General features: G+C 44.4%; 2 protein-coding genes and 1 long non-coding RNA gene across 5 annotated transcripts in view; 1 reads left to right on the top strand and 2 right to left on the bottom strand.

Annotated features, from left to right (window-relative positions):
• On the bottom strand, positions 1-27,090 carry NIT2 (nitrilase family member 2). Of its 2 annotated transcripts, XM_002758882.6 has the most exons (10): positions 21,690-27,090; positions 17,900-18,018; positions 16,895-17,015; positions 15,059-15,147; positions 9,617-9,710; positions 9,046-9,120; positions 5,570-5,648; positions 2,709-2,807; positions 515-570; positions 1-175 (listed from the first exon to the last, which is right to left on the bottom strand). In XM_002758882.6, the coding sequence occupies exons 1-10, from the start codon at positions 21,883-21,885 to the stop codon at positions 84-86; spliced, it is 1,020 nt and encodes a 339-aa protein (XP_002758928.6). In that variant the 5' UTR covers positions 21,886-27,090; the 3' UTR covers positions 1-83. The 2 variants fall into 2 exon arrangements, with proteins under 2 accessions (XP_002758928.6, XP_078208339.1); XM_078352213.1 differs by lacking the exon at positions 9,046-9,120.
• On the top strand, positions 17,796-21,728 carry LOC128929810 (uncharacterized). The gene is made up of 2 exons (XR_008476973.2): positions 17,796-18,165; positions 20,652-21,728. It is a non-coding gene; the product is annotated as an uncharacterized LOC128929810 (long non-coding RNA).
• The window catches only part of TBC1D23 (TBC1 domain family member 23), a 60,484-nt gene continuing 58,858 nt past the window's right edge, over positions 26,341-27,966 (bottom strand). For both annotated transcript variants that reach the window (XM_008982578.5, XM_002758866.6), the window contains one exon: positions 26,341-27,965. In XM_008982578.5, coding sequence (XP_008980826.1) covers positions 27,884-27,965 — 82 coding nt within the window. In that variant the 3' untranslated portion in view covers positions 26,341-27,883. The remainder of the gene's footprint in view (position 27,966) is intronic.

Here is a 27,966-nt window from a genome sequence, read left to right as displayed (position 1 = left end):
TCTTCATTAAAGAATTTAATAGGGAGTTGATTATGCTGCAGAATCATATCTTCCTGTTCTGTGACACATTACAAACATCAACTTTAGGGCTTTTTCATCTCCACTGCATACAGGTCTGATCGCTTCTGTCTAAAAATGGGGATTTGCTGGCGTATTTCAGCCAGCTTCTTCAAGTCTGCAAAAAAACAGGAAAGTGCACTATTAATAATTTGCAACTCCTCATTAACCAAGAGGATTTAATCCCCAGCCTGCATACACCACTAGAGTCTTAGTAAGTAACTTAGCAACACAGGTCTTGCCTAGATGGACAGATAGCCTGGCATCATTTAAAACCAAACCAAGAAAACCCAAGCTGATATACTCCCCAGAGCCTGACCAGAGAACCAGACCCGAAAATATCCTCAGAGATAAATGAGGAGGAACCCTTCCGAATGACAGGGACTTCCCAGCTATGGAGTCTGACCTCAGAACAATGGGGACATCAGAGTCCTAACCCTGCCTGGGAACATCTTACCTATGTCTGAATACATGATTGTTTCTTCTGTGCCCGCTTTGGCTAGGACCTCTCCCCTGAAAAAGAAGCAGGAGAGAATGAATGGACTCACTGGTGTCTGGGGATATTCAAGAGCTCTGTTTCTTCCTCCCCACCTCACAGGCCAAAGGGGCAAGTCTGAGTTTTAAAACAAGAAAGTAGTGGTACAGATTTCTGTTCTAGCATTTAAATAGCTCTGTGAGCTTGTGGAAAGTTATTTCAAATCTCCATTTCCTAATCTATAAAGTGGAAATAACAGCTCTGTGAGGGCTTAGTGATAAAACTGTGGCTCATGTTTCATAAACTGCAAACCACTAGGAAATGGTGGTTATCTGATGATTATAAAGACCTGGGAACAGAGCTACCTACCACCAACAGGAAGCTCCATCTCATGCCCTCATGAGTGCATTTCAGTGGGACCCCTTAACAAGGGTAGTCTGGACCTGCTCTGAAATTCATACCTGCCTGAGCTGCTACCCTACCCGAGGGTGATGAAGCTGGGCCTAGGCAGGGCCCCTGATCTGCTGCGGTCTCCGCTCTGGTGGCAGTGGTGCCCAGAACCCTAGGTTAATGGGCTTCAGTTTCAGATTTGAAGGAAAGAGTTCAACCCCTGGGGGATGGGTAAAGTGGCACAGGGGGATGGAGGATAACCTCACACTGGCAAGAGCCCTGCATCAGGGAACAGCACACTCCTTTATAAGTCCAGGGTAAGGCTGACCTGTAAAACTATCTGCAGGCAGGGTGCAGTGGCTCATGCCTGTAATCTCAGCACTTTGGGAGGCCAAGGTGAGTGGATCACTTGAGGTCAGGAGTTTGAGACCAGCCTGGCCAACATAGCAAAACCCCATCAGTACTAAAGACACAAAAAATTAGCTGGGTGTGGTGCTGTGCACCTATAATCCCAGCTACTAAGAGGCCGAGGGAGAAGAATGGCCCAAACCCAGGAGGTAGAGGTTGCAGTGAGCTAAGATCACACCACTGCACTCCAGCCTGGGTGACAAAGTAAAACTCCATCTCAAAAAAAAAAAAGAAAAAGAAAAGAAACTATCTCCGGTGCTTAGTCTCTTGGCCCAGTGCAAGGGTTCAAACCCTTATCTAGAAGCTTCTCCAAAATAGTCTGATGTAACAACTGATTCTGTTTGCCAGATAGCCAGACTTTTGGCACAAATGAGCTACAAGCACAACCATTTATAACAAGTAACTGAGTTCTTTTCTGATTCTTCCCAATTTGCCCTGGCATTTAAAGATCTCTGGACAGTGGAATCTATGCATATTCAAGAAAATTTTCAAGTCAACTTAAGTCCTTTAATGCCCTCAAGCCTAACGTGCAGGAGGCCAACTGGAATCTCACACTAGTCATATCTTCCAGGTCCTCCCCACCACACACATCGAGCTCTGAGCCCTCGGGAACCCCACAGTAATATTTAACTCTTCTCAGTCTTGTTACTGGTATGCTTATCCTAAAATGTGCTTTCATACAGAGAACTAGCGTGGAACACATCCAGGTTCTGAAGGCAAACGTCTTGGATTCCAACACCAGTGCTAGCCGCTCTATCTCTGTAATTCTATCACCTATAAAATGTGCTTAGTAAGAACAAGTTCCTGGGAGTTCAAGTTGAGACCACGTGTGTGAAAGTACAATGTAAACCATACAAATGCAGATGGTAAGGAATGTGTGTGAGTGTGTGACCGTACTTGCGTCTGAGCAGGCTTATGTGCTGGCCCACTGAGTAATAAAATGCTTCGCCCTTTTGTAGGGGAGAGGGTCATAGTTTTACTTACTGAACGCATCCTGACTGCTCCTCTGAGCATTATGCTGGGAGCAAAGTCCTCGGACTAGTCAGCCAGCTTAAATTTTAGCCAAAAGGTAAGTAATTTGGTGTCTCCTGCTACTGGCTGCCCATCACCGCTGCCTTGTTGACCCACATGATCCAATCTGACTGACAATGAAGGTCACAAGAAACTCAGAAGAGGGCTGAGGACAAGCACTTGATCAGGAGAGCAGGGTGATTCCTTTCCCACATGGTTTTCAGTGGAAGCTTCTCTCACAGAGAGGCAGAAAGCTGGCAGGATATGTGGGGAAATGGGAGTGAGCAGTGGGCGCCTGGCTGCTCAGGATCCAGAAAACCCATCTGCCAACGAGCCACCACTGAAGCTCCGACTGGGCATCACTCACCAAGGGTTCACCACGGTGCTGTGTCCCCAGGCAACATAGGAGGCTTTGTCATCCCGGGCAGGTGACACTGTGGCCACATACACCTGATTATCAACAGCTCTGTAGTCAACAGACAGGAAAGAGGTAAATCCTACATTATAAATCTGAAATTTTTCTAACCCTAGTAGATAGATCCTTCTTTTAAAAAACAGGATAGTTCAGGCTAACTAAGATGTAGAAGAAAGCCAGAGCCGTGGAACCTTTTCTTTAAAAAGTGACCTTACTGCATAAGCCAATGGTTCTCAACAATAAGCAGTGTTGCCCACCAAATGTGACAATGTCTGGAGATTCTCCTATCGCAACTAAGGAGATGCTACTGATATCAAGTAGGTGGAGGCCAGGGATGCTGCGAAACATCCTACCATGCACGGGACAGCCCCACACAAAGAGTTACAGACCTAGGGCTGGATGCGGTGGCTCACGCCTGCAATCCCAGCACTTTGGGAGGCCAAGGTGGGCAGATCACAAGGTCAGGAGTTCGAGACCAGCCTGACCAACATGGTGAAACCCCATCTCTACTAAAAATACAAAAATCAGCTGGCCGTGGTGGTGCACTTGTAATCCCAGCTACTCAGGTGGCTGAGGCAGGAGAATCTCTTGAATCTGGGAGGTGGAGGTTGTAGTGAGCTGAGATTGTGCTACTGCACTCTAGCCTGGGTGACAGAGCTAGACTCATCTCAAAAAAAAGGCCGGGCCCGGTGGCTCACGCCCGTAATCCCAGCACTTTGGGAGGCAAGGCGGGTGGATCACGAGGTCAAGAGATCGAGACCATCCTGGCCAACATAGTGAAACCCCGTCTCTACTAAAATATAAAAATTAGCTGGGCTTTGGTGGCGCGTGACTGTAGTCCCAGCTTCTCGGGAGGCTGAGGCAGGAGAATTGCTTGAACCCGGGAGGCGGAGGTTGCAGTGAGCCAAGATCTTGCCACTGCACTCCAGCCTGGCGCCTGGCTACACAGCAGGACTCTGTCTCAAAAAAAAAAAAACAAAAAAACACTAGCCAGGCATGGTAGCACATGCCTGCAGTCCCAGCTATTTGGAGGCTAAGGCCAGAGAATTAAACCCAAGAGGTGGAGGCTGCAGCAATCCAAGATTGTGCCATTGCACTCCAGCCTGGGTGACAGACTCCATCTCAAAAATAAATAAATAAATAAAATAACAGGCCTAAATGTCAACAGTGCACCTGCGGAGAAACCCTGCCTTAAGCTAATATAATATTAAAGTGTCTCTGGTCAATACAAGTGAAGGTGGTTGGAGAGACTGGAGTGGCCTTGCAAAAGCAATACACCTTCAGGGCCATGTGGTGCTCCCAAGCTCCTGGTGGCAGTCCCACCATCTCAAATAAGACAAGAATTGCAGCTTGCAGTCCAGGTACACCAAACCACCTCACCTGGGAGCCCTCTGGACTTAACAGACCCATGCTGGGTCATCTCAGTATCCCAGAAACTTTTCTTACTTTTGACAAAATTGTATATTCATTAACACTCATGCCACCTTATACCCCTACCCCATCTTCTACCATGCAACCAGCCTAAACTTTCCCTTCCATTAAAAATTACCACCATCCCTAGAAGTGAGAATAGTGGCTACCTCTAGGCAGAGAGAGGAGTATTGACTAGAAAAGGGCAGAAAAGGGAGCATCTTCAAGGGCTAGAAATGTTCTGTATGTTCACCTTGGTGGCAGGTGAAAAATCACCAACCTATATGCTTAAAATTAGTACACTTTTTTGTATTACTTCAATTTTTAAAAATTCTAAAGAAAACCATCATCTCAGATCAGCATTTCATGGACTGTAGAGCACTTTATAGACAGACAGACACACACGCACACAGTCACACTCATTTTCCCTTCCATCTTACATACACCTATGCTATTTGCCCTTCACCACCCCTCAGCCTTGGAAAACCAAGGAAAGGCACCTATGACCTGCCAAAGATGCCTGTGCAAAGCCCTGGAGTTACAGGTTAGAAGAACAAGAGCTGCTAATGAGTTTCTTGGTGCAGTACCCCCAGGACTAGTAGGATGCTGTGAAGGATGGGGTAGGATAAGCATCCTAATCTGAATAAGCACAGAATCAGCTGGGTACAGACCACAAATCTCTACCTAGGTCAAGCTAAAATAACCCCTGCCTTTTCATTGGCTTCTGGGGCTCTGAAGACATAAGCCCTGCGGGTCTCGATTTCTTTGTCCTCGTTGCTAGAAGTAACTTAAGAGGAACCAATCCACATCTAATCACAGAAAAATGAAATCACTACCCACATGACACACTGAGTATTGAAAATGCAAAAACCACAGTTCCAGCAGGGCTTGGGGCTCATGCCTGCAATCCCAGCACTTTGAGAGAATGAGGCGGGAAGATCACTTTAGGTCAGGAGATTGAGACCAGCTTGGTCAATAAAGTGAGGCTCTATCTCTTCAAAAATAAAAAAATTAGCCAGGCATGGTGGCACATGCTTGTAGTCCCACCTACTCAGGAGGCTGAGGCAGGAGGATCACTTGAGCCCAGAATTTCAAGTCTGTAATGAGTTATGATTATGCCACTGCACTCCAGCCTGGGCAACAGTAAGACCCCGTCTCTTAGAAAAAAACAAAAAGCATAATTTCCAAAATCCATGAGGTTGGTGATGTGGCTTCTGAGGAGAAACTGCCCAGCAGTAGAAGTCCTCCTCATAGCCTCATTCCTTTCCAACTGCATTTGGATACCAGGGCATCCTGAGTCAGGGGCAGAATCCACCTCAGGAAGGCTGGTACCACCACCCAACCGGAAATCTTTCCATGAAGAGGACATACTGAGAGGCTTGAATATACGGTTTCTTTCTTACCTGCCTCGTTGAAGCAATTCCCAATGGGCTGGTCCAGTGGTCAGATTGAAAGCTCCTGGATATACCAATAGCTGGCAGCCTTGGGGAGGGAAAAGCCAAAGAACAGTGGGTGCAGTGAGCACCCACCACCACCAGTCCTCCCCACTGCTCCTCATCTACCACTCACCATGACCAGTCCTCCCCACTGCTCCTCATCTAGCACCTACCACCACCAGTCCTCCCCACTGCTCCTCATCTAGCACCCACCACGACCAGTCCTCCCCACTGCTCATCTAGCACCCACAACCACCAGTCCTCCCCACTGCTCCTCATCTAGCACCCACCACCACCAGTCCTCCCCACTGCTCCTCATCTACCACCCACCACCACCAGTCCTCCCCACTGCTCCTCATCTACCACCCACCACCACCAGTCCTCCCCACTGCTCCTCATCTAGAACCCACCACCACCAGTCCTCCCCACTGCTCCTCATCTAGCACCCACCACCACCAGTCCTCCCCACTGCTCCTCATCTAGCACCCACCACCACCAGTCCTCCCCACTGCTCCTCATCTAGCACCCACCACCACCAGTCCTCCCCACTGCTCCTCATCTAGCACCCACCACCACCAGTCCTCCCCACTGCTCCTCATCTACCACTCACCACCACCAGTCCTCCCCACTGCTCCTCATCTAGCACCCACCACCACCAGTCCTCCCCAATGCTCCTCATCTAGCACCCACCACCACCAGTCCTCCCCACTGCTCCTCATCTAGCAGGGACTGAACTCAAACTTTCCCAAACATAAAATGATGTCAGCCAAGTCAGACAGTGCCAGCAGCAATTAAGATACGACTCTGAATTCCTTTACATAAGTCACACATATATGGATGCATAAGAAAAATAGTATTGATGACCAAAATGACATGTGACTTTGAGACAGAAATAACACCAGATGTTCTGGGGAGGACAAAAAATTCCAGGCAGTGGTGTTCTCAGGACTAGCAAAAGGACACTTTTGAAATAGCTGCATAAGCTAGGGCCTAAGACCCTGAGAAACCAGGGCTAATTCCAACTGGATCCACTGTGGTGCTGGATTTGAGCTAGGTTTCACCTAGGACCTCCTTATCCTCATTAGAAGCTCATTAACATACTACATCACACACCCACCAGCACCATGAGAGTTTCTGGAACACCCATATTTGGTGAAAAAATGAGTGGCACCACAATTCTGAGAAATCTCCACCTTTTTCCAGGAAGCTTCATGAATATTTCACCCCCTTAAAGAAACCCATAAAGGTGGCCAGGCATGGTGGCCTGCAATCCCCGTGCTTTGGGAGGTTGAGGCAGGTAGATCACCTGAGGTCAGGAGTTCGAGACCAACCTGGCCAATATGATGAAACCCTGTCTCTACTAAAAATACAAAAAAATAGCTGGGCGTGGTGGGTGCCTATCATCCCAGTTACTATGGATCCCGAGGCAGAATTGCTTGAATCCAGGAAAGGGAGTTTGCAGTGAGCCAAGATCGCACCACTGCACTCCAGCCTAGGCGACAGATGGAGACTCTCAAAAAAAAAAAAAAAGCCCATAAAAGTAGATGGCTGGAACCTCCTTGTGCATGACTCCTTTAGCACACACACACTGCCCCTTCTGGAGTGTGCACTTTTCACTTTGTGATGAGTCTCCATACTTCCGCTATTTTCCAACTCATCCTGAATTCCTCCTTGCAATGGTATAGTGTTGACGGCATGGACACGGGCTGGGGCCAGGGCCCCACTCCTGTTGGGGGCCTCCCTACCCCACTGGCATCAACTTCACTCAAAAAAGTACAGAAAGTCTGGGCAACATACAGAGCCCCCATCTCTACAAAACATTAAAAATTAGCCATGTGTGGTGACACATGCCTGGAGTCCCAGCTACTTGGGAGGCTGAGGTGGGAGGATCACCTGAGCCCAGGAGATCAGGGCTTCAGTGAGCCATGATTATACCTGCACTCTAGCCTGAGTGACAATGAGACCCTGCCTCAAAACAAACAAAAATAAGGTAGAGAACTGTCATTCAAATTTCTCTCAGCTCTGGCTGGGTGCAGTGGCTCAAGTCTGTAATCCCAGCACTTTGGGAGACCCAAGCAGGTAGATCACCTGAGGTCAGGAGTTCGAGACCAGTCTGGCCAACACAGTGAAACTCTGTAACTACTAAAAATACAAAATTTAGGTGGACATGGTGGTGGGCACCTGTAATCCCAGCTACTCCAGAGGCTGAGGCAAGAGAATCGCTTGAACCTGGGAGGCAGAGATTGCAGTGAGTCAAGACTGAGCCACTGCACTCCAGCCTGGGCCACAAGAGCTAAACTGCATCTCAAACAAAACAAAACAAAACAAAGTTTTTCTCAGCTCCATATGTCGGCTCCACATGGCCAATGGCCTTGTTTTATAATTCTTTTCAACTAAAATTAGGGGCAGGGTAGTTGCCCTAATGCTTGACCCCAGAGCCCATGCACCTCCACCTTCTGGGTGGGCAGTCAAACCATTTCTACCAACTTCACTCTGTTAAGTGACAGTCTATTGGAAGTAGCTTCAAGCAGTCTAGTAAGGATGCTGGCATTTGCTGAGTACCATACGAGGGGCTTTATAGTTTCTCTCTTCTTAATCCTCATACTATTCCTGTGACTAAGCTGAGAACTGTACTGCTCTAGAGATTAAATCATTTAAGCAAAGCACTGTGCCAATTAAAGGGAGGAGTTGGGACTAGAATCCACATCTTCTGAACTGGCTCTTCCCAGACACTAGCACATTTCTCCTCATCTGAACCAAAATATCACAGACTACAATTCTACTCTACCCAATGTCTAGGAGTACGGAGTGGTGAAATCCACCTTATTTCTACTGGGCTTCAGGGGACTCACCAAACACAGTAACAAGAAGGACTCAAGGGTAAGAGCAGACCTTTAGGAGCACAGCTCCTACTTTAGCTACATGATGTGTTCAGTTACAACCCCTGAAAAACCCTGTCATCTATATGCTTCAAAAGTCTAGGAAGCCTCGGCCGGGCGCGGTGGCTCAAGCCTGTAATCCCAGCACTTTGGGAGGCCGAGGCGGGTGGATCACGAGGTCAACAGATCGAGACCATCCTGGTCAACATGGTGAAACCCCGTCTCTACTAAAAATTACAAAAAGTTAGCTGGGCACGGTGGCGCGTGCCTGTAATCCCAGCTACTCAGGAGGCTGAGGCAGGAGAACTGCCTGAACCCAGGGGGCGGAGGTTGCGGTGAGCCGAGATCGCGCCATTGCACTCCAGCCTGGGTAACAAGAGCGAAACTCCGTCTCAAAAAAAAAAAAAAAAAAAAGAAGTCTAGGAAGCCTCAAGGGGGTGAAAAGGCTGGAGATGGAGAGATTGAGAGCGCTCTCCCAGCTTTTCTTGACTAAGGATCCCATACAGACCAGCCTGGAACCAAGCCTCCAAGCACCCACATAACGCAACTGTTGCACTGCCTCACCTCTCTGTGTGTAGATCTGTGCAAGCTCTGCAAACCGCATGTCATAGCAGATGCCCAGACCCACTCTGCAGTAAGCTGTTTCCAAACAGAAAATGCACAAATGAAAAGTTAACTTCCTACAGCATGGTGCGGCAGGGGAAATCCTCCATAACTTAATGATCACATAACACTGACAGGGATGCATTAACACAGGACCTGAGGAAAGAGACAATTTGTAAGTTCATTCCTAGATTTCATCTCGGGAAGACATCATTTGCATCAGCAGTGTAAAGATGAAATTCATTCTAACTGAATGCTTATGTTCTAGGTGGGAGGTACCCAACCGTGGCCTAATAAGTAAAATCTGGAAGCCATAACAGGAAGCTACAATCAAATCAAAGGGCTAACTTCTGTCAAATCCTTAGTTCTCAATTAAGCCCAAACTTTCCAGATCTCTGATGATTCTCTGCCTTTCTCACTTACAGTCTTTCAATTAGGTTAGATGAAGAAATTGGAGAGAGACAAAAAAGAAATAAATACCTGATGGTCTTCTATTGAGATTGCTAAGGAGGCAAACTTATCTGGTACATACGAGTATCAAATGTGGAGAAACTATCACCCGGGCTCAATGTTTTAGATTCTTGAAATGTAATTTTCCCAGGAACATCAATGTCAAACAGATGGATCTGCATCACAAATAATGGATCTGGTTACCTCTTTTCCAGCACGGTTCATAGCAGTAAAGGCACTATCTTTCCGTGGGCGGATGTGGAAAGTGTTGTAAGATCAGCTATACAAACAGCAGCCCCAAACTGCTCATAATCCACTCCACAAGCTGGCTAACACCTTACCAAAATGAATGCTACCACAGGAAACTGGAAAAATGATGCTGTACCTTTTATAGCCCCTATTTTCTATGTGATATGCAAATCAACATCCAGGTTTCTCATGGGAGGTAACTAATGTGTTGCTTTTTAAAAATATAAATACTAAATAAAGACTTCTTAGAATCAGGTGGCTCACACCTCTAATCCTAGCATTTTGGGACACCAAGGAGGTCAGGGGTTCGAGACCAGCCTGGCCAACGTGGTAAAACCTCACCTCTACTAAAAATATATTAAAAAAACGATTAACCAGGTGTAGTTGTACATGCCTATAGTCCCAGCTACTCAGGAGGCTGAGGCAGGAGAATTGTTCGAACCCAGGAGGTGGAGGTTGCAGTGAGCTCAGATCACTCCACTGCACTCCAGCCTGGGTGACACAGAAAGACTTCATCTCAAAAAAAAAAAAAAAAAAAAAAAATAGATTTCTCAGGAGAGGTGGAAAGTGGGTGGGCATTTAAAAATAGACAAAAATTTTGCAAACCAAATTCAGCAAAAAAATAATGCACCACTTCCAAATTGGATTTATTCAAAGAAAGCAAATGTTGTTTAAGATTAGAAAATCAATCAATGTAATTTACTAACGTAACAAAATAAAGAAGAAAAATCACATAATCATTTCAAAAGATGTCTGAGCATTCGGTAAACTTCTACAGCCATTCCCGATTTAAAAACACAAGAAAAACTTCCAGGAAAGGAACTTTATTAATCTGATAAAGATTATCTGCAGAACACCTAAACAACAAGCATCATACTTAATGATGAAATACTGAAAACTGTCCCTCTGAGATTGGGAACAAGACCAGGATAGGTATCCTTGGTATAGGTACCAGAGATCCTAAACAGAGCAGGAAAGAAAAGAAAAGAAGTAAAAAGAATAACAACTGAAAAGAAAAAATGAAATCTGTCATTATTCTCAGATGATTATATACCTAGAAACTAAAAAAAAAACCAAAAATCTACAGATAAATTATTAGAATTCATGAGTGACTTTAGTAAGGTTGCTATAGGTTCTTTTCATTTAAAAAAAACTTTTTTTTTTGAGACAGAGTCTTGCTCTGTCACCCAGGCTAGAGTGCAGTGATGTGATGGATCGGCTCACTGCAGCCTTGACCTCCCAGGTTCAAGCAATCCTCCCACCTCAGCCTCCTGAATAGCTGGGACTACAGGTATACACCACCACGCCCAGCTAATTTCTTTTGCATTTTTTGTAGAGGAGTTTTCCCATGTTACCTAGGCTGGTCTCCAACTCCTCAACTAAAGCAATCTGCCTGCCCCTACCTTGAAAAGTTCTGAGTTACAGGCATGAGCCAGTGTGCCTCACCACAAAGTCAATATTTTAAAAACTTGCTGTATTTCTATATAACAGCAAGAAACAGAAAATGGGCCAGGCACAGTGGCTCATGACTGTAATCCCAGCACTTTAGGAGGCCAACGCAGGCAGATTACCTAAGGTCAGGAGTTCAAGACTAGCCTGGCCAACATGGTAAAACACTGTCTCTACTAAAGATGCAAAAACTAGCCAGGCGTGATGGCACATGCCTGTAATCCCAGCCACTCGAGGTGCTGAGACAAGAGAATGGCTTGAACCGGGAGGTGGAGGCTGCTGCAAGCCGAGATCAAACCACTGCACTCCAGCCTGAGCAATAGAGCAAGACTGCACCTAAAAACAAACAAACAAAAGAAACAGAAAATGAAAGAGCATCTAAAATCACCAATGAGGAATAAACCTCACAAATGTTACACAAAATTACACCCAAAAAACTGTGAAAAGAAATTGAGAGAAATTAAAGAAAGCGTAATAAATGTCAGGATATAAACCACATTCATGGACTGGAAAACTTAACACTAAAAAGATACACTTCAAAGAGATGGGTTCTTAGCCCAGTGTTGGCTGCTCTTCCTGTATGTGCACAGTAGCTCCTATCAGACCAGCTTTCTTCTGCTTAACTATGAACTCTGGACAAAATAAAAGGCACAACTACTTAAGGCACTGAAGAATGATCAAAAAACACCAGCAGGCAGAACCTGAAGAGAGGAACACAAACACGTGGAAGCAGGTAACAGCTGCTATTCTTTTTTTATTTTTTAAAAGCCAGTCAAATATAGCCGTGGGGGGTTGTATACCAACTTTAGTAACACTAATGTTAGTAAGTTCTGATAACCCACTACCATTGGACAGCTGTTACCCTGAGGCAAGGTCCCCGTTGTTGTGATAAGTGGTGGTGAAAATTACCCATAATCACACTGGCTTGAAGAACCAGCGCTAGAAACCATGGGGGAAAATCCTGAAATGGGGAAAGCAGACAGCAAGATTCTAAATTCTACATATAAAATCTTCCTAAATCTCTGGCTGATCACTGAGTTAAATAGAAGTGGGGCAGAACAACCAGATAGAATAGAGCAGCTCAAGTTGCCGCCCACATTACAAAGAAAATAAGAGTTTGGTGTTTAAGTGCAGCCAAGTTAACCACCAGTTAAAACAAAATATTCAACACTTTTTGGAACACTATTATAAAATCTTGAATCTCTACAATAGATAATCCACTATATTATCCTAAATTAGTAGATACTAAAAGAAACAGAAATGTGACCCAAACTCCAAAGAAAGCGCAATCAAATGAACACAGATCCTGCCATGACCCAGATGTTATTATATATATATTTTTGGTTTGGACATTAGTTTATTTACGTTAAAGGCCTTTTAAAGGCCTAATAGTCTCATTCTGTGGCACACAGACGTGATAATTATCAGATTTTAAAGCAGCTATAGAAACTAAGCTAAAGAGTGTCAAGAAAAATATGCTCTTAATGAACAGAGAGAAAATATCATAGAGTAATAAAAACTATAAAAAAGAAGCAAAGGGTATTTTAGAACCGAAAATTTTAATATCTGAATTTTAAAATATTCACTGGGTTAGCTTACAGAAAATCTAAGAAGACAGAAGAAACAGTAAATAAGTCTGAAAGATCAACAGAAATTATCTAATCTGTAGAAGAGAAAGAAAAAGTATTGGAAAAACAGAAAAACAGAGCCTGGTGACCTTGGAAAAATATTTAAAAATATAACATACGTATAATGGAGTTCCATAAGAAAAAGGGACAGTAAAATATTTAACAAAATAGTGTCAAGAAATTTCCCAAATATGTTGTAAGACTTAAATTTACAGGTCCAAGAAGTACCAAGTAAGACAAAGGAAACCACATCTAGACACATCAAAGTCCAAATACTATAAACTAAAGATTATAAAAACATCTTGAAAAGAGGAAAAGAAAAACAACAAATTATATTCAAAGGAACAATACAAATTACTACTCACTTGTCATCACGGAAGAAAAAAAAAGGCTAGATAACAACTACTAGTGGGAAAAAAAAGAAAACTGTCAATCCCAAATTCTATTCCAGCAGAAATATCTTTCAAGAATGAAAGCAATGTAAAGATATTCATAAACAAAAACTAACAGAATTTCTAGCTAACAGGTCCTCAGTACAAAAATGCTAAAGGAGAGCCTTTGTTCTGAAGGAAGATACATCAGACAGAAGAAGGATCTTCAGGAAGGAAAGAAAAACACCAGAAATGATAAATATTTGGGTAAGCATAAAGATTTTTTTCTTCTTAATTTCTTTCAAATACGTATGACTACTTGAATCAAGTATTACTGTTTTGTGGAATTTATAACATATATACATGGAATACAAATGACAACTACAGCATAAGGAATGAGGGCAGGGCAATGGGGTTCTTTTTTTTTTGAGACAGAATATCACTCTGTTGCACAGGCTGGAGTGCAGTGGCGCGATCTCAGCTCACTGCAACCTCCACCTCACAGGTTCAAGCAATTCTCCTGCCTCAGCCTCCTGAGTAGCTGGGACTACAGGCATGTGCCACCATGCCTGGCTAATTTTTTGTATTTTTAGTAGAGATGGGGTTTCATCAGGTTAGCCAGGATGGTCTCAAACTCCTGACCTCATGATCCACCCGCCATGGCCTCCCAAAGTGCTGGGATTACAGGTGTGAGCCACCAAGTCCAACTCATTATAAAGTTCTTAAATTTCACATGAAGTAACATAATATTAACTCTTAAGTAGTCTGTAAAAGTTAAGGATGCATATTATAATTCTCAGGGCAACAACTAGGGAGGGGGGGAAGCAGAGAGGCATAACTAAAAAGCCAGTAGAACTCTAAAGAAATTCAATTAATCCAAAATTATACAGGAAAGAGGAACAAAGGGAAAAAAAGTAAAATGTCTGTATCCCTCAATCATATCAATAAATACATTAAATATAAATGGATTAAACACTTCAATTAAAAGACATTGTCAAAATAAAGAAAAAAATAAGACACAATTATATGCTGTTGACAAGAGATCCATTTAAAATATAAAAACACATATAGCTTGAGAACAAATAATTGGAAAAACCACGTATCAGCAAGCAGTGGGCATAAGAAGCCTGAAGTGGCTATAGTGAGTCAAGATAAAGCAGACTTTGAGACAAAAGGTATTACAAGAAATAAAAGATAAAAGGGCCAATTCATCAAGAAAACTTAATGATACTAAATGTATATGCATTTTTCTTATTTTTGAGAGAGAGTCTCGCTCTGTCTTGCCTAGGCTGGACTGTAGTGTTGCGATCTCGGCTCGCTGCAGCCTTCACCTCCCAGGTCCAAGTGATTCTCCTGTCTCAGACTCCCAAGTAGCTGGGACTATAGGTATGCGCCACCACACCCAGCTAATTTTGTATTTTAGTAGAGACAGTGTTTCACCATGTTGGCCAGGCTGGTCTTGAACTCCTGACATCAGGTGATCCAACCGCCTCAGCCTGGGATTACAGGCATGGGCCACCGCACCTGGCCATGTGTATGCATTTAATACCAGAGAGATGGCAACTCTTCCCAAAGTGTTCTCTATATATTCAATGAAATACTAATAAAAATTCCTATAGGTTGTTCCTTTGCAGAAATTGACAGGTTAAGTCTAAAATTTATATAACAATGTAAATGGCCAAGAATAACCACCTGTGCCAATCAGTCAAAACCCTAATGCATGTAAGATATAACGAGAGAGACTAGGGGACTTCATAGCATTCTTTTTTTTTTCCACACATCATTGCTGGCTTGAAGATAATAAATTCTGCCACAATTCCTACTTACCTTTCTGTACTTTGCTAGTAAAGTTCCATCAGGCCCAAACACAGTACAGGTGTTATAGAGTTTCCCAGCATCCTCTTCAGGGATAGAGCCTTTCATTGAGAGAAGAAACATACCAGAGAAAAAGAATAGAGCAATTCTTTTGTGAGAAAGGAATATGCGCCTGATAACTTGGGTCCGAAAATAAAGAACCCATTTTCACAGTTGATTTATTCACTTTGTTTTTAGAATACGGCAACACCTCACCCTATAATACAGAATAAGTATTCCCTTCTATGGGTTATTTAATCATGGTTTTTTTTTCCTTCCTCAATATGATCTTTCAGAGATAAACTCCAGAGTGTAGATGGGATATGATTAGGTCAGATGCCAAAGACAGGTTTAAAAACTAACCAAACTGTTCCTGAAATTCAATCATGACCTTGAGCAACACTTAATCTGTAACATTAGAGCAAAATGAAAAATTTCCCATTGCTTAACTTGAATTCACCACGTCCTGCAACAAACTGGATCCCAAAAATGACAATATAAAGTCAGAAGCCTCTCCATCGCTGCATGCGGCTTCATCTCCAGGCTTGCTTTGCCTTCATCTTTAATTCTTTTTTCTTTCTTTCTTTTTTTTTTTTGAGATGAAGTCTCACTCTGTAGCCAGGCTGGAGTGCAGTGGCATGATCTCGGTTCACTGCAACCTCTGCCTCCCAGGTTCAAGTGATTCTCCTGCCTCAGCCTCATGAGTAGCTGGGACTACAGGTGTGCGCCACCACACCCAGCTAATTTTTGTATTTTTAGTAGAGACGGGGTTTCACCATGTTGGCGGGGATGGTCTTGAACTCCTGACCTTGTGATCCGCCTGCCTTGGCCTCCCAAAGTGCTGGGATTACAGGCCTGAGTACCCTGCCCAGCCCATTTCTAATTCTTAATATATAATCATACAGAAAAATATTTATTTGCTATATTTATAGAACTTTTAAAGTGCTTTTTTTTTTTTTTGAGACAGAGTCTTAAACTCTGTTGCTCAGGCTGGAATGCAATGGTGTGATCTTGGGTCACTGCAACCTCCACCTCCCGGGTTCAAGTGATTCTTCTGCCTCAGCCTGCTGGGTAGCTAGGACTACAGGCATGCGCTACCATGCCTGGCTAATTTTTGTATTTTTAGTAGAGATGGGGTTTCACCACATTGGTCAGGCTGGTCTTGAACTCCTGACCTCATGATCCACCCACCTCGGCCTCCCAAAGTGCTGGGATTACAGAAGCGAGCCACCATGCCTGGCCCTGTGCTTATTTTTTATTTAAGCAAATAAAACCTTTAAGCATTTATTCCAAAGCCACAAAAATAAAACCCCCTTTATGTATGTGGCCTCTATGAAAAAAAAATCTTTATTCTAAATCCTCTACTAGTATAATAAAAAATAGGCCTGGTATGATGGCTCACATCTGTAATCCTAGTACTTTGGAAGGCCAAGGTGGGCAGATCAGTTGAGCCTAGGAGTTCAAAACCAGCCTGGGCAACATGGTGAAACCCCTTCTCTACGAAAAAAATAGAAAAATCAGCCAGGCATGGTGGTGCACACCTGCAGTCCCAGCTACTCAGGTGGCTAAGAGGTGGGAGAATCACTTGAGTCTGGAAGGGTGAGGCTATAGTGAGCCATGATCGCACCACTGCACTCCATAATGTGTGACAGAGCAAGATCTCACCTCAAAAAAATGAAAAATAGAATAAGAAGAAACTCTTCGCTTCAGCATCCTGAGTAGCTGGGAATACAGGTGCATACCACCACACCCGGCTCATTCAGATGTTTTTAATGTTTAAGCCATTATACCTGGTAGGTAGGAAGTTACCTCCAATGAGATATATGCTGCATTCCTTTGCTACTTCAGAAAGCTTCTGTGTGGATTCACCAGCAATTTTCTCTGCATATTCAGGAAAATATTTCACTCCATATGGAGAATTGAAGCATTCCTAGAAAAATGTTGGCAAAGAAGAAAAAGATCAAAATACCCAACCATTTTAAAGTTCTGCTGTAAGAGGCCACAGCTGCTGCTTCTAGCTCTGCTTTCAGTTGAAGGGTTAAAACACTGGCTAAAAGGCTGGACATGGTGGCTCAAGCCTATAATCCCAGCACTTTGGGAGGCCGAGGTGGGTGGAGCACGAGGTCAAGAGATTGAGACCAACCTGGTCAACATGGTGAAACCCCGTCTCTACTAAAAATACAAAAATTAGCTGGGCATGGTGGCATGTGCCTGTAATCCCAGCTACTCGGGAGGCTGAGGAATTGCTTGAACCCAGGAGGCGGAGGTTGTGGCGAGCAGAGATCACGCCATTGCACTCCAGCCTGGGTAACAAGAGCAAAACTCCATCTCAAAAAAAACACAGCTAATAATAAAAACACTGACACCTCAAGGGTAAAGAGACTACAAAGCTAGCCCAGTGGGGTTAGAGGAGGCAAGTCACATGAGCTCTCCCAGAGCTCATTAAAAAAAAAAAAGTTGGAGGCTTAGTGATAAAGCCAACATGTTCTGATCCTGTAAAGACTTAATTGTATAAGGAACAAAGTATCCAAACACCGAGCATTTCAGTTTTCCGTAAGTCCCTCAATATACTAGGATTTTGGCTTCCTCATCTGAACAAAGAGGAAAATCCAAAATTAAAGACCTATGACCATATTGGCACATCCTACCTCACAAAGAACCCTGCTGAGGTCATCCTCCAGTCAAACACAGAGCAATCTAAAGGCTCCAAGGGACACTGCTGGACCCCAAGATACAAGAGGACAAGCAGAGCTAGCAAACACTGTTCTGCTGGGTCTACAGTGGCCAGAACGGGATGGCTGCCTCCATACTGACCGGCAAAGAAACTATTTTCGCTCCTTGTGTTGCTGCTTCCCGGATGAGGCTACAAGCTCGAGTGACGTTTTCTGATTTGATGGAAGAAATGTGAAGCTGGATGAGGGCCAAGCGGAAAGCTGAAGACAAAGACAAAAGAAAACAGCTGTCAGAAGATCGAACTGCTGAATTCAGACAGAGCCATGGTTCTCAAATGGAAGGCAATTACGTCCTCTGGGGGACATCTGACAATGTCTGAAGATACCTTTGATGCCCCAATTGATGAGGTATGAGTGGCATCTAATGAATAGAGACCAAGGATACTGCCAAACAACCTATAATGCAAAGGACAGCCTCCTCCACAACACAACAAAGCATTATCCTGTCCAAAATGTCAAGAGTGCTAAAGTCTATCTTGAGATAGAGCAATATCCATGGGCAAAGTCCCATGGAGGCACAAGAATCTAGAGTGAACCAGCTTCTTACTATGCAGGGTAGGAAGTGAAATGAGAATATGGCCTAAAGTAAACAGACTAGGTTTGAATACGTCCTGTCCCTTACTATTTGAATATGTCCTGTCCTTTACTATTTGTTCTTGGGCCTCCCGCCTACCTCCAATCCGTATATTGAGTATGCCCAGTACAGAAAGTGCAATCCCTTGGAAGTCTGTGCAATCTCTTGGAAGCTGCTCACATACTGTGAATTGGGGCAGCCAGCTCATGGGAAGGGAAGATGTCTGTCTCAGTCTCCCCACTACTGGCTGGGTCATAGCACATCAGTCCCACTGCTGGCAGAGGGTAAACCTGGCAGCCACTGGGCTGCACACATGCCTAGCCACAGGATAACAGTCCCAGGCACACATGCCTAGTCACAGGATAGGGGTCACCACCCCATAAATATTCCTGTGTCCAAGGGAATATGACATTAAACAGCAAAGAACACCATGAGAGGTTGAGAGACATACTGCAGAAGGAAAAGCTAATAGCAGTTTTGTCCTGCTATCTGAACAAGGGAACTGGGCCCCACAAATTATGTAGCCAGCCCTGACAAGGTCTGTGCTCAGCCCTGGAGCAACGAGGCTGGGGGCTCCTCCAAACTTATTCCTTGTTGGAAGTAGTAGCTATACATTATATTTGCTTTTTTTCTATTCTTTAGAGTTCCCTTTTAGCTTTTATGATAATCACTTTTCATTAGCTAATATTTTTAATTTTGAGGCTGAGTCTTGCTCTGTTGCCTAGGCTAGAGTGCAGTGGCACAAACATGGTTCACTGCAGCCTCAACCTCCTGGGTTCAGGCCTAGGAGGTCCAGCCCCTTGTGTTTTGTCTCAGCCCCTTGTGTAACTGGGACCACACGAATGTACCACCATGACTGGCTAATTTTTTAATTGTTTTGTAGAGACAGGGTCTCACTTTGTTGCCCAGGCTGGTCTTGAACTCCTGGGCTCAAGCAATCCTCCTGCCTCAGCCTCCTAAACTGCTGGGATTACAAACACGAGCCACCATGCCTGGCCAGATAATTCTTTATACAACATTTTCCACCGGGTGTGGTGGCTCATGCCTGTAATCCCAGCACTTTAGGAGGCCAAGGCAGATGGATCACCTAAGGTCAGGAGTTTGAGACCAGCCTGGCCAACATAGTAAAGCCCCGTCTCTACTAAAAATACAAAAATTAGCCAGGCGTGGTGGCGGGCACCTGTAATCCCAGCTACTCAGGAGCTGAGGCAGGAGAATCGCTTTAACCTGGAAGGTAGATGTTACAATGAGTGGAGATCGCGTCACTGGAATCCAGCCTGGATGACAGAAACTCCGTCTAAAAAAAAAAGTATTTTTTTTCCTTGTTCCAGTTGCCAGTGTGGTTTCCATGTCCTGCCTGGACTTTGATGGATACATAGTTCCTACTCATAGTCTGAGGGGATGCCACAGTAATGGATCCAAAGCACATCCTAACCTATGAAGCCAGGCAAAACTTCAGGAATTATTAGTAATGGCCTGCCCTAACGTCCCATCTTACCTGCTCCAGAGTCTGAAAATCCTACCACTAAAGAGCTATCTCTTTGCATATTTTCCTGTAACAATGCAAATGTCTCCAGAAGAGGCAACAATGACAAACCTCAGCCTCTGATGAAGGCGTTTGGCTCAAGGTTAACTAAAGGTAGGAAAACTCAGATGTCCCATTCCTTCATCTACGCTAAATATAGTGAGAAGAGCTAAATTCAATCCTATATGCAGCCTGCTAAATAGTTAAAAAATCTGGGGCCAGGCGCAGTGACTCACAGCTGTAATCCCAACATTTTGGGAGGCCGAGGCGGGTGGATCACAAGGTCAGGAGATCGAGACCATCCTGGCTAACACAGTGAAACCCCATCACTACTAAAAATACAAAAAAATTAGCCGGGCGTGGTGTAAGGCTCCTGTAGTCCCAGATACACGGCAGGCTGAGGCAGGAGAATACCTTGAACCCAGGAGGCGAAGGTTGCAGTGAACCAAGGTCACGCCATTGCACTCCAGCCTGGTTAACAAGAGCAAGACCCCATCTCAAAAAAAAAAAAAGTTACAGAATCTGAAGGGAATCAATGGAAACTAAAACAGGAAATAAAAGTTGAGATTATTCTGGGGCAAACGGATTTGAGCTGTTACCAGAACAGCAGACAAATCCACTAAACGTCTCCCCTCCATTTCCCGGGGTTAAGCTATCCTCCCTCCTCAGTTTTCCAAGTAGCTGGGACTACAGGAGTGTGCCACTAAGCCGGGCTAATTTTTTATTTATTTTTAGTACAGACAAGGTGTCACCACGCTGCCCAGGCTGGTCTCCAACTCCAGCTCCTGAGTTCAAGCGATCCTCCTGCTCGGCCTCGGAAAGTGCTGGGATTACAGGCATGAGCCACACACCAGACCCTGTCTCTGCCTCTGAGGTGGGGAAAGATAACGCTCGCCACGGCTATAATGATGGCTTCCTGTCCTACACATCCCACTCACAAGGGCGGGGTCCTCAACTAAGCTTGGGACTGCCTGTCGTTCTGCAAATGACCCACTCTACAGACGTGCTGCAGCAGGGAAACCCCGCCAACCGAAAGTGCCTCGTGCTGAGGACGAGACGCCAGTCACTCCATCCCATCCGTAAAGTGAAGACGCAATGACTTTTAAGGCTGCCCTAATATTCATCATCATCTAACAACGGAGGCCTTACTAAAGAGGGAAAAGAAGTAAATGCTGTGAGCGAAGGGACCAAAAAGGGGGTAACATTTAAAGCAATGAGCCCGGTCCTTCACACATAAACTTCTGTGAGGTATCATTGATATCATTTTACAGATAAAGACACAGGGGATTCGCAGGGGGAAAGCTGCACAAAGTCACAGATCAAAGTCAGTGACACAGCAAGAATCCAAGTCAAAATCCGGAGCGGGAACGTGAGAAGGGGGCGGGGCGGGGCGGAACCGCCCGGGCACCTCTGCGCAGGGCCGGGCTGGAGGAGGCCACGCGACTTGAAAACACCCAAAGAGTCCGATCCCACCACCGCGGCCCACAAGGTCCAGACCCCACGTCCGTCAGCCTCTTCACGCGGGACGCAGCGCTTGCCGGCGCGGCCCGGGCGGCCTTGTGTTCTCGGGGCCTGGCCCACCGCCCCGGAAGCCTGGAATCCCGGGAGCGCGCCTGGCCGCCCCGCCACGCCATCCCGGACCCACGCGGACGCCGGCGTCAGGAAAGGCCGCGCGAGGCGGCCACGCGGGACGGAGGGGCTTAGCCGGCGCGCCGCTCCAAAGCCTCCCCTCCGAGCCGCGCTCTGGCTGCCGCGCGCGGCCGCGCCACTTACTGGCCATGGCTCTCCCGGCAGGCAGCAACAGCGGCGCGGTCTGAGCGCTGGCGTCCGAGCGGAGCGCGGCGGCGCTGCGGTGGGCGGGGCCCACGTCAGAGGCCCCGCCCCTCCCGGCCCCGAGGAGAGGGATCTGCATTCCTTCCAGCGCGCCTCGAACGCCAGGACGGACTAACTGGACAGGCGGAGAAAGCATGCTTCCAAAGGCAAAGGGCAAAAGGGAACGGCCTAAGTCGAGGTGGCGTGCTGTGAATGTTTAACAACCAGACTTTTCAGGGAGGAAAGCCCTGATTTGTAGCGTTTGCCCTTTCTCCGAAAAAGACTGAACTTCGAGCTGGTTGAATCGCCTCTGTGGCCAGAGTGACACCGTATACTGATGGGCTTGAGCTATTTGACCACGTCGCTGTGGCGGGGACGGAATGACCTGGTTGGTTTAGGCACGCGAGACGTCTGTGGGATCTGACTACAAGGCTGCTAGGCCAACGGGAAAGATGCTGAGGGTTCTACACTATGCCCTCAACAAGTCCGCTCTCGAATACGTTGTCATCTCTTTGCTAATATTCTTTTTCGTTTTGTTTGTTTGTTTTAGACAGGGTCTCACTCATCCACTCAACCCGGAGTGCAGTGCAGCAGTCTCGGCTCATTGCAGCCTCGACCTCCCGGGCTCAAGCGATCCTCCCATGTCAGCCTCCCAAGTAGCTGGGTCTACAGGCACGCACCACCGCGCCCGGCTAGTTCTTTAAGTTTTTTACCTTTAGTAGAGGTAGGGTCTTGCTGTGCTGCCCCGGCTGTTCTCAAACGCCTCAGCTCAAGCAACCCTACCGCCTTACCCTCCCAAAGTGCTGGGACTGTAGGCGTGACCTGTTGCGCCCAGCCTAATAGACTAAGATTTTTGCATTTTTATTTATTAGATTGCGTTTTAATTTTTGTGTTTTGTGTTTTTGTACCTTGTCAGACTAGTGGAACAAAAATCCAACTTACCACCTTTTGGAATGCCCAGCATAGTTTAATTATACTGAAACAGATCCTGGTTTGTAAAAGAACACTATTAAAACATTTTGGGGGCAATTAAGTACATTTAAATATGAATGAGATATTGGATGCTTTCATGAATTATTTTGTGTGCTATAGTATTGTGATTGTGCCAGTGTCTTCACTCTTAGAAAATGATTTAGGGATGAACTGTCGGAATGTTTGGCTTGAAACTTGTCAGCAAAAAGAAAACACATACAGATAAAGCAAATATGGCAAAAATGTTAATTATTAAATCTAACATTTAATAACGTTAGAGGGGCACACAGCTGTTCATGGTACTAGATTAAAAGTTCGTAGAAGTTTAAAAATTTTAAGCTTTCATAACAAAAAGTTGGAGGAAAACACAGCAGTTAGGGGCTTTCTGCAGCTTAAGAGACTATCGGGTCTTGGCTTTGTAGCAGGAAGATCTTTAAAAACCTTTCAATTTCTGTTATGCTTATTAACCTAGAAGGCTTCAGGGTCAACCTTTGGTCACTTACAACCTGTAAAAAAAAAATCATCTAGATTTCCAAGTTTATTGGCATAACATTGTATCTAATAGTGGTCCTAAACCTGACTGGAAATGTTATCTGAAGTGCTTGTTAAAAATGCAAGTTGTTTCATTTTTTAAGAAATGGATTGTTACAATGTTGTCCAGGCTTGTCTCAAACTCCTGGGCTCAAGTGATCCTCCCACCTTGGCCTCCCAAAGTCTTGATGTTACAGGCCTGAGCCATGGCAACCAGGTGCAGAAGCCCAGTAGGCAACTGGACCAAAGCCTCCAGCTCAGATGTCTGGCTAGAAATTGACTTAGGAATCATTAGCAGTTTTAACTAAGAGGAAGTTCTGAATTTGGATGAGAACACACAAGCGGACTGTGAAAGGCACATGCAGAAGAAGGGCCTGTGGGGTCTGGGAAGGAGCCATTAGGGAAGCAGGACCAGGAGAAGGCCATCAAGACCAAAGGCCTATGGGTACTGTGTCCCTCTGTCATGGCGGGGGGGGGGGGGGAACGGGAGAACTGCTAACTTGGGAACTAGGGGTGTTCCTAAAGAAGGAAAAGCTAAGTGAAAGTGTTTTTTAAACCTTTCTTTAGAACTTTCTGGGCATAATGGAAAAGCTCGTCACTCAGTTCTGGTTCTGTGTCTGCCACTGACTGGATGTTAACACCTAGGGCAAATCACCGCACCCTCAGGACCTTTTCCTCACCTGTATGGAAAACGATTTAGAGGCAAGCCCTCCCCGCCACCACTCCCCTCACTCTCCCTTCTTTGCAGCAGCTCTGCCTTCGTTCCCATGTTTTGTTCATCTGACATATGAAAATAGGCCAAAAAAAAAGTACCCGCCAGGTACGGTGGCTCACGCCTGTAATCCCAGCACTTTGGGAGGCCGAAGTGGGCAGATCATCTGAGGTCAGGAGTTTGAGACCAGGCTGACCAACATGGAGAAACTCCATCTCTACAAAACAACAACAACAAAACCCCCAAAACCTACCAGGCTAAATGGATCTTGAAAGCCCAGCTAAAAATGTGTGTGCCTTTTCAGTCTATTCTCTTTTCTACCCATGTGTCACAACCTTAATGACCATTTCCAGGCTGGTACTAGTGACAATTTTTATTTTGATTCCAGAGAGCTATTTCAACATCTCCAGCTGCCACCATCTCTATTTACCTGTCTTAACATGAGTTCAAACTCAATTATGTGAAACTAAATGTATTGCCTCCAAAGGAGCCTCTCCACCCAGCACTTAAAGGCACCACAATTTATGCCCAGCTTTCTACTTCTCCCTGCTTTCCAGCCCTCCAAGAAAATCTAAGTCACTTCAGTGACTTTCAAGTCTTTCATCCCCCGCCTCTGGTAAGGGACAGGACTCTTCTTACTCTCATGAAATGTCCTCAATTCCTCCTTTCAGTTCCTACCACCACCATCCACAGTAGGCCTTCCTCACCTTGGGGAGACAGCTACGGGCACCTGCTAACTGGTCTGTCCTTTCCATCAGCATTCCTCCAGCTGCCGCTTCATAGTATGAGGTGAGCCTGGGGGAACATGAGCTCAGTTTTGGGGGATGAGGTGGATATGTGTTCCAGGAAAACTCCCCGTGTTTTCATTCGGCTGTTATATCACCGCCACAATCATCAACACAAGAATCCTGTGACCAAATGGTGAGGGGGTTCCTTTTTATCACCAAGCAGTGGACACCAGCTGGGTATCCTCCAATTCAATTCCAACACTATCTACCTGAGGAAGACACACCAGGCACCAGTCCTGTGTCTTTGACTCCAGGACTTCTGACCAACCGCTTTCAAGTTGGGACTGCCACGAACCCCTCTTTGGGTTTGAATAATCTGCTGGTGCAACTCAGAGAACTCAGGAAAACATATTTCCTGGTTTATCATAATGGATGTTGCAAAGGCTACAGATGAAGAGATGTGTGGGGCAATGTATGGGAGGAGGAGCACGAAGCTTCCATGCCTTCCTGGGCACACCACCCTCCACAACCTCCACGTGGTCAGCTATCCAGAAGCTCTCCAAACTCAGTCCTCTTGGGCTTTTATGGGAACTTTACGATATCAGTATTCCTTCCTCCAAGGCATAGAGCAGGAGCTCTCAGGAGAGTTTTAGGACCCACAATCAGCAAGATTAGAGTCCTGCCTTGGGGTAGGTGAAAGGAGAGCAGGAAAAGGCCAGAGAGATTCTGTTTCCTGAGGCCTGCCCCCAAGGCCTAACACACCTGGCATTATAACAAAAAAGAAGGCTATGGGAGTCAGGGACTGTGCTTGAATAAGTTTCTTTCTCCACTTGTTGATTGATGGGCATTTGGGTTGGTTCCACAATTTTGGAATTGCAAATTGTGCTGCTATAAACATGCATATGCAAGTATCTTTTTCATCATTAAAAAGATGAAAAGAAGTATTTTTCGTCTTTTCCTCTGGATAGATACCCAGGAGTGGGATTGCTGGATCAAATGGTAGTTCTACTTTTAGTTCTTTAAGGAATCTCCACACTGTTTTCCATAGTGGTTGTACTAGTTTACCTTCCCACCAGCAGCATACAAGCATTCCCTCTTTACAGCATTCATGCCAATATTTATTATTTTTTTATTATGGCCATTCTTGCAGGAGTAAGATGGTATCACATTGTGGTTTTTATTTGCATCTCCCTAATTATTAGTGATGCTGAATATTTTTTCCTATGTTTGATGGCCGTTTGTATGTCATCTGAGAACTGTTTATTCATAACCTTAGTGCACTTTTGATGTGATTGTTTTTTTCTTGCTAATTTGAGTTTCTTGTAGATTCTGTGGTCAGTGGGCCAGTGAAGAGCGGAGGAGCTACACAAGTGCCTAGAACATTCCATGAAATGTATTTTCACTTAATAGTCATAAATAATCCTTTAACTGTGTAGTTCATGGTAGTAGGCAATTTACTACATGTAACATTTAGTGTCATTTGCTTAAAACTAGTTTAAACTACTTCTTTACGCCGCCACATCTAGATGAAAAGAAATACTTATAATCCTGAAAAGTGAGCACTTAAATTCTACTCTAAGAATAGCCTTTGATTTTCTAATTGTGTGGCCTTAAGAGATTTACAAATAGGGAAAAGAAGGAAAGAGAGACATTGGCTTTAAGAACAAAGTTTTGAGCAAACTGTATTAATTTATTTACAATTGCAATTTATAAACAGTAACACAAACATCTTTACATTAATATTATGAAAAATGTCCCATGGCTGAAACGGGTGAAAAATGAGAATACGGTACATTTCTAAAGGGGTGCCAAGAAAAGGGAAAAAATGCAATACGACAGTTTTATGGGAGAGTTATATCAAGTAATGCACCCAGGTACAATTTCATGCAGATGTCTTCAACCACTCAAACTGTTTTTATTAGATATTAGAATAAAATTTCCTGAATTACGTTGTCTTCTATTCACTTGATTTCTATAAGTAAATCAAAATGACTGGCTGTTAAAAGGGTACATCTAAATATTTCTCCTATCAAACCCCTTAGAGACAAGCCATGATATTTTAGGACATGGCAGATTGTATTTCCTACTTTCCAAAGAGACTTACAAAATGTCATTCCATAACCCCAAATGTGTTCCTGGATTTCTCCTACAAATGTGTCTGATATGGACCATTGTAAATGACATGGAGAATGCTGCAACATACAGCAGAGCCACTTTCAGTACATTCACACAACAAAAATAACTCCAAACCGCTGGAACTTCAATGAGGACAAAACCAAGAGAGAAAGAAATTTAGAAAATGATGACAAAAACAATGGTACTTTATAAGCTCTCTGATCTTTGATTATTTGGCATTTATGCAGGTGGATATTAGTGTGGTCACAGACCATAATCCTCAATGAGGATAAATCAGTGTGCCTTAACACTTGCTATAAAGTATAAATCAAAAAATCCACTTGTAATAAAAACCAATGACATCTTTACAGACACAATTCTGTTCCCAAAATGTTAATTTTCATCTTAACATGCCTACCTATTTTAATGGTTTTAACTGCTCTTCAGAAATCATTAGGATGAGGTTTCATATGTTTGAAGCATTTAGTGTCCAAATAATTAGCTAATGGAGCAAAGGTGATTTAGAACAATGTTTCAACATTTTACTAGCTGTACTGTATTTTGAGTTGGCAGGAATTGTCTTCACTCCATTCCATTAAAAAGGTTTCACTCGTTTTAAGAAGAATAAACAGTGAGCGAATTCTTAATCTATGTTTTTAGTTTTTTATATTGCTCAGTGGGTAAAACAATGTAGCAATTAAGGAAGTCTCTTCAACTAATTCTATCTCTAATTTTCAGTGAAGACACTGCAAACATGTATGTGTACAGTTGTTTTTGAATCCAAAAGTGATGCATGTTCCCTTAAAACAGCTCTTCAAAACAGAACTGCATTCTGCACCCTTACTTAGTCCATAGGGCACAGGGTCAGTAATTTAATAACTGACTTTATAATACATCATTTTATAAAACTGAAAATGCAAAAGAAACATTTTTAAAAAGTTTACTGTCCATAGATTGATTATAATAATTTACACTTTCTTAGACCTGCAAGCAGCCCATGAGCAAATGAAAGGTCTCCAGTTAGTATTCAGTGAGGAAGTATATCTCCGTGTTTCTCTTGGTTGTCTTAATTTATTTTTAAATAATTTTGTTTCATATTAACTTTCCAAAGCATCCAAAACTTTCATGATCTGCTGTTTTATGGCTTTAGTAGCATCTCCTGCATTTGGAATCAAATACC

Source organism: Callithrix jacchus, chromosome 15 (genome assembly GCF_049354715.1).
Source record: "Callithrix jacchus isolate 240 chromosome 15, calJac240_pri, whole genome shotgun sequence".
Lineage (NCBI taxonomy): Eukaryota > Metazoa > Chordata > Mammalia > Primates > Cebidae > Callithrix > Callithrix jacchus.
Note: the sequence above shows the minus strand (reverse complement) of the source record. Positions and strands in the feature narration are given on the sequence as shown.